We start from the raw sequence: 10530 nt of genomic DNA on the forward strand, positions 1-10530 counted from the left end.
TCTCTCTCTCTCTCTCTGTGTGTGTGTGTGTGTGTGTGTGTAAATAGCTACAGGGTAATTTCAAATTTCAATTTCAATCAGTTCCACATGAATGAATGACGATTAGATTTTGGGTAACACGTGTGAGTTGTTAAGTGTGTACTAACTGAAATAAAATGTTCATATGAGGCATAATCAGAGGACTTACAGTGTGTGTGTGTGTGTGTCTCTGTGTGTGTGTGTATGTGTCTGTCTGTGTGTGTGTGTATGTGTCTGTCTGTCTGTGTGTGTGTGTGTGTGTGTGTGTGTGTGTGTGTGTGTCTCTGTGTGTGTGTGTATGTGTCTGTCTGTGTGTGTGTGTATGTGTCTGTCTGTGTGTGTGTGTGTCTGTGTGTGTGTGTGTGTCTGTGTGTGTGTGTCTGTGTGTGTGTGTGTGTGTGTATGTGTCTGTCTGTGTGTGTGTGTGTGTCTGTGTGTGTGTGTGTGTCTGTGTGTGTGTGTGTGTGTGTGTGTGTGTGTGTGTGTGTGTGTGTGTGTGTGTGTGTCTGTGTGCTGTACAAGTCACCGACTGTCAGGACTGTGCTGCCCCAGACCTGTGAATAATTAAACAATTAATCTGATATCGATTTGTTACATGTGACGGTATGACACCATTTGTTGTGTGCAGTAGATAGATAGACACAGTCTATCCAGGGTCCATTAGGCTACGCTGTGCGCCTCATACGAAATGCTCCATCTTTAAAGTTGAAAAGAGTTTTACGCGATGAATCCATCTATCAGCCTATGCCATGGCATCTATGACATCGACTCAGTGATTTGGAGCAATAAATAAAAAAGTATTTCTTTTTTATTCTTTTTTTTTCTCGCTCAGCGGGCAGTGAGTGATGCTGCATAGAGGCGGGTTGCTCGCTGTAGTCAGGCAGCGAAGGAGTGAAAAGTGAGCGAGCGAGGGAGCGAGCGAGCGCGCGCGTGAAGGGAAGAGTACCAGAGCTAACACCAGCGTACCCCGAGACGGAGGGTGAAACGGAGAGTGTCGTCGAGGTTCCCGTTAAAGCTACTGAAACCTCCACTCACAGCGAAACACAACCGAGAGAGAGGCTGTCCATCAGCTGAACCTGCTCAAAATGATTCTCAAACTCGTCCATCTCTTTGGGTTGCTTGTCTGCGGCAGTCAAGGTAAGGAGGAATCTGTCTCTTGGCGGTGTGGACTTCGGGGATAAGTTGTTCTCTTCGCCCACTCCTAGGCTACCAATACATCCCTATCCGCAGAAGCAGAGGGTTGATCTGGATGAGGGACACGGGAGAGAGGGGCGGATTGTTTGACCGCTGGTGTTTTGTAGTTTTAGCACGTCCTCCGTGGGGTGGAATGCTTGCTTTTTTTTTTTAAAAGGGGATTATGAGATCCCCTCTCTTGATTGAACTGGTCTGATATTTTCTTCAGTCCCTAAATGTGACAGCCATCGATTGTTACAGCAGGCTATAACCAGAGAAGACTGTATCAGTGATATTTTTTCCCTTATCAAGTGCAGAGGACGATTTGTTGATAGATGTGTGAGGAATGACGGCATTTGTTTTTTCTTCTGTTGATGATAAAATAGGGATGTGAAGTCACATATGCAGTTGGCATGGTGCTGATTATTGGTTTGACATTAATCACCATATCCTGCGGAACAATTGAAATTCACTCAATAGTTTTTTCTGTTAAATGAGGCCTACACTGCAACTCGTGCAACCTTTGTGTAACAATTCAAAGTAATCGTTTACTAACATGTGTAGCCTACACATACAAACAAAGTACAAACGAACGCATCATTAAATGGCCTCACCTGTATTCGCCAGGGGGGACAGTGTATTGATGAATCGAAATGAAGGCTAAATAGTAGGCTCAAGTTGTACGGTACAATTCTCATCCCATAATTGTTGTGATGTTTATAATAATTTCTCCGCATACATGCTACAGAGTGAGTGGCGGGAAGGATTGCTGAGACCATGATACCTGGCTGAAGCGCTGTCACAGCGGCTGAGAGGTGCGCCAGGGGACGCAGATTAGAAAGGTTTACAATATCGCGCTTTGCTTTTACAGTACCCTAAGGTGGCTCTGAACTTCGCAATCAGTCGTGGGCAGTCAAGCACGCAGCCGTATCCCACGGGGGACTGCGAGAGATCACTTGTTTGGCCACAAATCCGGTTCCTTGTGCGGAACGGCAGGTGGGGGTAGAGCGCAGGAAATTGATGTTTAAAGAGACCGACATAGGCACATCACAAAATGTTCCTGATCGCCGTGCGTGCATGTCCTCATCACAGATGACTGTCTCAGGTGCTCTCTGTGTGTATGCTTGTTATGCATACAAGAATCCCACCAACTCCAGGCATATGTGAGTGGTACACGTCACATTCTATCCAGGGATTACATTCAGAGCAGGTTCGGATCGATTGAATTGTGATTTAGATGGAGCCAAAACCCTGTGCTATTTGATGTATTATCTCCTGCTTTGAGTGTTGTGGTTGTTTTTGATGATGATAATGAGGGGGGGAAGATGCTGCTGCTGATAATTGTAATGATAATGCTGATGAATTCTCAAGAGGCCTTGGTGATATGGACTTGACTGCAGTGTCCATCCGGTGTGTAAAGCTACAGTACAGTATAACAATCTTCCCACTGGCATTATGGTGCTCAGTATTCACTTTGGACCTAAAACCAGGAAGAGCGTATTCATTGTGGCCATGCTAGTGTTACCAATGTTACCATTGCATTACATCACCTGTAAAATCACGTCACATCTACAACACACTTTTACCAGTGGCCAGTGTCTTTACAAACACATTGATCCAAGGAAACATGGATGCAGTCACAATACAGTGTCCAGGTAAGGTACAGTAACAGGTAGCCTAATTATTCAGAGAAATGGTGGGAAAAAAACCGTCTCCAGGTCCAGAGTCTCTTGTTCATCGAGGCCAAGAATGTTTCAATTCAAAAAGCCATTTTATTTTCTTGGTATTTCTGAAGAAAAATATTAAGACGGAGGAAGGTACAATTGTCCTGAGGCTGGATTTCTGTTGATTTGAGTTTCATTTAGTTTCTTTGTTTGCACGGATAAAAGGCACACAATTCAGCACAATGTAAAACACAGAATGCAGGTGAAGGATATCAGAAAAGGTATATGGCCGTGCCAAGTTGTCCTTCCAAGTGAATAATACTGATGATTCAATCAACGAAAACTAGCAAACAATGTCTGCAAGTAATTGCTTATGCATCCTTGAAGGTTTATGTATGTTGGGGTTTTATAGTGGACAGAGAAATGAATTATTATATATCCTCTGTGGTTCTCACCAGAGACTATCTGGTGAGATGTTGAGTGCCATAATTAAGATATTTCTCTGAATCACTGGGAGAAATGTTAGCAGCTTCTTGGGCAATAAAAGATTCATGCTCCTGTGCAGTATGTGTCTCTTTCCACAGGCACACACATGCAGTGCACGTGAGCACGTCCACACACACACACACACACACACACACACACACACACACACACACACACACACACATGCACACACTTGAGGTGGTATCTTTTCAGAAAGTCTTGAGGGTTCAATCTGAGAATACACTAGAGAAACATAAATTAAAAAAATAAATAAAACAGATTCAAAGCAAAACACCCAGCCAAATCACCCCACTATCCTGCCTGGGCCTGCTATTAACTTCCTCTCTGAATAGCTCAGCACACACAATCCTTTTACATTATGTAATACCCCTCACAAAGTCCCATTAAAGACATGCAAAGCTGTTCACATAAGAAATGGCCTGTGTCTACGCTCTGTGCAGTGAAATTGATTGCATTATTTGATTAATAGAGTGGGAAGGGGAACACACATACACAAAGAGCGTGCATATGAAAATGGAATCGCCCCCTGAGGGAAAAGCATATGAAAAATCAATTTAAAGAATGACTGGAGTCAGCAGGCCTCAGAATTGTACAAAGGGCAATCTCAATGTTATGGATATGCTATTTTTCCCCCACCCCTCTCCATGGTTTTGATTTTTCATATATGTCTTTTACTACTCAATTCCACAAGGTTTAAAATTGGAGCAGAATTTGCATTGATACTATACATTCAAGACATTGTCAGAGTGCACTTGTAGAGCCTTTACACACACTAGAGGTACAAGGGCACAGATTTACTGCATCAGTGCTAAGTTTGTGCCTTATTTTCCGGTTGCGTTATTTTCTAGAGGGAATAGAACATAGGTGATAGAGTTGTAAATGCTTGTAGATTACTTATATATTCCATTTCGTTGTCCCTCCGCCCCACTAAATTCACCACTGTGATAACTTTGTGTGTTTCTGAATGTCTCAAGGTAAAGGTATAAGACAGAGAGAGCGAGAGAGAGAGAGTTGGCTGAGAGAGATTGGGAAAGAGAGATATTACGTTTAAAAATTCATTCAATTGAAGTGAATCAGATTGCATCTAGTCAAATTGCATTCAGAGAAATTGAATCCCACTCTATGGAGTCTGGCTGTGGCAAAATTAATAAAAATGTAATTGAATCCTGTCAGGACAGAATCGAATTAGGACATAGTGATGTGATTGGAGGAGGCAGCTGCATGTTTTGCCGTCTTCCTGTGGGTTCTGTTGTGTTCTACATTGGCATGGTCTGTGTTCCCTCAGCAGGGATCCCTGGATCCTGTTCATTTGTCCTGTGCCAAGTCTAATGCCAGTCTAATGGATGGGCACAGCAGGGACAGAAGAGTTCCACTCTGGGCCTGGTTCTGGTACCAGGACGTATAAGACTTAATGGAGCACTGAGGGTTGTGAGAATGGCAGAGCTGCACCAGAGGGGGTGACAATGCAGGATGACCCAGTTAGACAGTATTAAAAACACTGCTGATGGGACCCCTGGCAATAGACTTGCCTGAAGCTCTGCAAGCGAAGGGGCAGAAACGCAGAAACTTAGAACATAGTTCTATCAATGTGTGTTGATAGATGGTGAGGATGTTCTCTGAGATAGAGTGTGACTAGCACTACAGGTGGACACTGGAGAGAAGGAGAGAAGGATGACTCCCTCCGCGATTCACTTCAAAACAAGTTTATTTTGGGAGAAAACCAATACTGGGACATCCTGCCAGTTTTTGAACAGAGAGGTTCCAAACCGGATTGGAGGGAGGATGGACAGGTAAATGAATTGACAGAGGGAGGGAGAGATGGAGATACTGGCAGCCTGCTAGGCAGATAGATTGAGACAATAACAGATATTACGCTTGGGTAGGGGGATGTATATCAATGGCCAGGGGAAGCAGTCCCACAAAACAGGTGCCAGGTTCTCTCCACTGAAAGCGTTAGTGTAAGCCAGAGAGTGCCTCTTTATTGGATGGCCTATCAGGGAGATTGAGGATGGGACTAATGCTAATGATAGCAGCATTGGCTAGCGGACACTAATGAGGGGTGGTTCAGGGTCTGCATTGATTTTCCTCTTACTCAGTCACACCACCCGCCCAGGCTGAGCTCTCAAAGCCATCATAATGAGCAGACAATGGGAAGAGACTCTTATTGCACAGTAGGCAGGACCCACAGGGAACATCTTAAACTCACTGTCCTGGCAAATATAGTCGGCCTACACACACACACACACACACACACACACACACACACACACACACACACACACACACACACACACACACACACACAGTACAGTACATAACATACATTGCCCCTCCTCCCCTCTTTCTCGCTCTCTAGTCATCCAGGGAGTGGAACAGAATCAGAGAGCTCCTGGCTTGTCTCCTGCTGGTTAATTAACCCAAACTGTGATTGATTGGCTTTCCGGCGAGTGCCGTGTGGCACTGTTGCTGACCCGCCTAGGGGAGACTGGCCCGGTCTGCCAATCACAGCTCAGCATTGCTAATGGGGTGGAAACAGAGCCTACCAGCATACCTCAGCATATCCAAGCAGCGACGCCTCCACAGGGTTCGGTATCCCCATGGTGTCGACCAGCACTCGTGTCTATCGGATGGCTCACATTGGCCTTGGGTTACCAACGTCCTGGTGGGACGGATCTGACAGGAAATGATGCAGGGGCCAACTAGAAAGGGAATGCGTCTCCTCTTCAGATTCCATGCCCAGTGGCCACGCAAGCAGCTTGTTGATGGGGGCAACTTCTTGATGAGAGAGGAAGAAGGAGGACAGACACTCGAGACCTGCCACACTTCACAACAACTTCCCAGAGGTCCCCGCTCTCTAACACCCCTCGCCACTCTGCCAGGCTTCAAACGGAATCTCCCAGTACATGTGGGCTTAGTTGTATAACATAGTTGGCACTCGCTGAAGACTTTTGTTTGTGTTGCTCTCTCTGTCATTCTCTGTCAGTCTGATCTCATTGGCCTTATTTTTCTTTCTCTTCTCACTTCAATGGGCTTCAATGGTCCTCATGCTCCTCCTACCCTCGTCTCACTTCTGCGGGCCCGAGGAGAGGAGATATCCGACTATCCCTGTTGTTTGTTTTGTCATCGTTGAGGCAGCTAATAATGTTTGTTATTGTAGAGCTCTGCTCAATACTGTTGTTATCAGAGATATGGATCTGTTTTCTCCACAACGCTGTGGGAACTTACCCTCATGTTCTAGGTGAATCTTGGACCAATGGCGTCTCAGCATCGGATAGTCAAACTCTTAGTAATATTATGGCGGGCCTTGCGAGCGCTAGCCAGGTGTGGAAGGCCAAGGGTGGGCGATTTTAATTAAGACTCCTTCCCACACATCTCCTCTTTTCTCCTCTCCCCCAATTCCCTGGAATCTTTCCCAGCTCCCAGGGCGGTTGTGTGCACTGAGAGTGTTGTCTACATGCCCACGGTATGTTGAGTAAAGCATGGACAGGCACCTCCGGGGGAATACGCTAATGAACCCCCTTTAATTAAGTCTCATCTCATCTTTGCTCAGACCAACAAGTGGGTTTATGGACGTACCGCTGCTCCAGATTGAATAGCTTCTCCCAGGTGTCCATCTCTGTTTTCGTCTTCTTCTTGGAATACATCTGGGCACCTACGAAGCCCCTGAGAATGTCAGTTGATTAGATTTGTAGATAGACCTGACTACTCCACCTCCCATGTGTTCCCTTTGAAATATGTTCCTGAGAGAACTATTTATATGTGAATGTGTTGTTTTTTTCCGCCATATGTTTTGTGATCTTAGGTGTGTGTGAGGTGCGTCCTATGAGTATGTGTTTTGTGTGGGTGTTTTGTCTCTTCTTCTATTCAGTTGATTTTTTTTTTTTATATGAAGCCGAATATTATTACCCGGCCCCAACTTTATGACAAGTTTATAGTCTTGCCAATAAACTTCAGGGTCACGCTGATAAAGTTTGCGGTCATGTGAATAAAGTTTGTTGTCATGGATATGCATGCAGAGTGAGATAAGAGTGAGTTTCCAGTCCTTATGGCTGGCGTGTTGCAGGGCCAGCGTCTTTAAAGGAGCCTTGGATCCTATGCATGAGATTCCCGCATGCCTTTCTACCCATAAGTCCCTTGTTGATGGCTGTTGTACTGAAGCAGTGCTATAATGAACACCATGGGGACTTGGCTGGGCTGAGCATCGTACCAACACATCAAGAAGCAGACACAAACGCACTCCGAAACACAATGAAGAAAATATGGAGGATCGCTATATTCACTGCACTGATATTTGCAACCCTGACCGACACCGTAAATTAATCGATGTATTTATACTATTTGTAAAATGATATACTGCTTTTAACGATACAGTTCTATCACATCATGCTTAAGAGTGACCTGAACCTATGTCGACTAACAGTGACTCCTCCGCATATAATCGTGGACTTAGTCCATCATATCAGTGGATATTTCTGGAAAGTTGGATTCTAGGGTTTCTGTTCTACTATTTACTACATAGGCCTACTTGGGCATGATACTTGAATTTGCCACCCTATGGCGTTGCTACAACCTAGCCCACTAATGAACGTTTAAAACGTACAGTGCCCTTGCGAAAGTAATGGGACTGTAAAGCATTTTTTCTTCTTTTGATTCTATGCTGCAAAAGTTTGAATTTGAAATCAAACAATGACTATGAGGTTAAAGTATAGCTTCTCAGCTTTTATTTGAGGGTATGTCTGTACATATTGGTTTCACCATTGAGATATTTATATACATAGTCCACCTATTTCAGGGCATCAAATGTAATGGGACAATTGTCCTGACAGGTGTTTCTGGTAAGACTGCTGTGTTCCGTCACATCATTTGTGGAGGGATAAGACAGCTGTCAATGTCTAGTATTGATTCTGGGCTTTGCATTTGCCTTTGGAGACTGCTATTGGTGTCTTACGTAGGGCACTGTACAGTAGGTCCCCAGGAGGAAAGATACATTGAAGTAATGAAGGTGACAGTGACACATTCAATACCGCCTTGCACACTTTTGCCTCCATAGCTGACACACACAGTTCACTTTTATAGCAACCATTTAAAGCCTCATCGCTTTGCTTGTTGTATAATACCTTCTTAGCTTCCACACGCTCTCCTCCTCTCCTCTCTTTCCCCTTCTTCTCTCTCCCCCCTTCTTCTTCCCCAACTTCAGTGCACAACAGTGCAGTCTGTGACCAGTCGAAAAAACCTCTCCAAGCCAAACTTCATACCATAACTGCTACAATAACTGCGACACAGCCTACATCATTGTCACCATAATAACGATAGTTAGAACTAACAGACGTAACCTACAATTCAGATCCATGTTTACATGGAAGCAACAGCAAGCAGAGATACACCGGTGGGCCCCGGTGGCAACTCATTTATAAAGGCGACAGCTTACCTTCACTCAGAGGAGATGCAGTGTCTTAGCCAGATAGCTAACATATAAAACAATCCATTTCCATCCTAAAGTCCATGTCGCCAGAGGAGGATGAAAAATAGGTGTCCTCTAGCCACACCATAGTGCCACCCTAGAGGGTGCTGTTGAGACTACTGTAGACCTTCATTGCAAAACAGTTGGTTTTAATGAGGTATTTGGTGACGTGAATATATTTAGCTTTATCTAAAAGCATTCTTTTTCAAATGCTTAACATGTTCCTCCCCTTTCTCCTCTGAGGAGCCTCCACTGAGCTCCACAGTCAATAAGCACAACAATTGTAGCCGATGCCTAGGGGATGCAGCAAGCAGCAGCTCTCCCCGAGGATGTGTCTGCATCTACAAATTAACAGAGTGACCCCAGATGGCAGGGCACTTTCATTTGAAACCGTCATGCAACATAAAGCCTTGTGGGATTGAGGAGCTCTCCGAGGTGCCCTGCACTTCCCTGGGAGTCCTAAAATAACCTGGCTGATTGTGTGTGGTGAGCCAGGCCCCCCCTGACTGCCCCCCCCACCCCCCTGGGGGAACGGTGCCCAGTCTCAATCACTGGAGCACAAAGACATGGCAGCCTGGCAGCATTCCCCCGCCACACACACACACACACACACACACACACACACACACACACTTCAACTCCTGCTATCACGTGCAAACCTGCTAGTGTTTAAGTTTTTCCTCACTGTCACTCTCACTGGTGATTACACTGAAATAACACTCACAGGCCTTAAACAGCAGTACATCTCTCTCTCTCTCTCTCTCTCTCTCTCTCTCTCTCTCTCTCTCTCTCTCTCTCTCTCTCTCACATTGCACACACAGACACAGGATGACAGAGGCCCAATGATAATTGTGGAGAGAGGGGTTCCCGGAGGTATGCTTTGCTGTTTTCATTATCTCCCCAATGCCCTAGATTAGACACTGTTATCAACAACAACAACAAATACATCAACAGTAACTCTCGGAGCAGGGATTAACGGAATGACTAATCACAAAACTCACTGAATAGAAAGCATCCTGGGCCATCGCTAGCATATTATCAGCAAAATTGCTGTAACTTCCTCAGGCTACAAATGTTGGTAACTGCCCAAGTATAAACCACTGCCCTTGGAACAATGTATCCCACTTGCAACAAAGATAAGGACTCGAGATTCGTTAAGACGATTATGTTGCAGCGGTTTGCCCAATACGATGTGTATCAAGTCCACTCCGTAGTACTTTTGTGTGCTACAGTAATTGTGTGAATATGTGTAAGACACTGCACGTTCCTTTTGTCTTCCAATGTTTGTACCTCTGTCTTCATCCTGTGAATGAGTCCTTTTGTCAGCCATTGCTCCATTACACTTAGCCTGAATGAATGGCTGTATCTGTAGTAAAAAAAATAATAAGCCCTATTCATACTGGAGCCATAGTCCACCGGTGACATTATGAGCCAACAACGTCAGTCCTCCCTTTCAAAACAGAGTCGCTTTTCAGTAATAACAAAATGGAGTGGCAAATCCTTTTCAAATGGAATGGCAGAATGAATTTCCTCATGTTTCTGTACTTGCTTTTTTCTATCAGGGTTATACAACCCCGTGTAGGTAGCTTTTTCTAGAGAGAAAAGTATGAACCATTATTGTTTTTTACTGTCACAACAGTACATTTCAGCAGGTATACTTACTGTGAGCATCACTTACACTATAGACTTGAGTTAATGTACCTGAAA

General features: G+C 44.7%; 1 protein-coding gene across 1 annotated transcript in view; it reads left to right on the plus strand.

The window, feature by feature from the left end:
* Positions 1–1103: 1103 nt before the first annotated feature.
* ncam2 (neural cell adhesion molecule 2) overlaps positions 1104–10530 on the plus strand; it is a gene marked incomplete at both ends in the record, with an annotated part of 181009 nt that continues 171582 nt past the window's right edge. Inside the window, one exon of the mRNA XM_083680048.1 lies at positions 1104–1155. Coding sequence (XP_083536174.1) covers positions 1104–1155 — 52 coding nt within the window. The remainder of the gene's footprint in view (positions 1156–10530) is intronic.

Source organism: Argentina silus (genome assembly GCF_951799395.1).
Source record: "Argentina silus genome assembly, chromosome: 11".
Taxonomy (NCBI): Eukaryota; Metazoa; Chordata; class Actinopteri; order Argentiniformes; family Argentinidae; genus Argentina; species Argentina silus.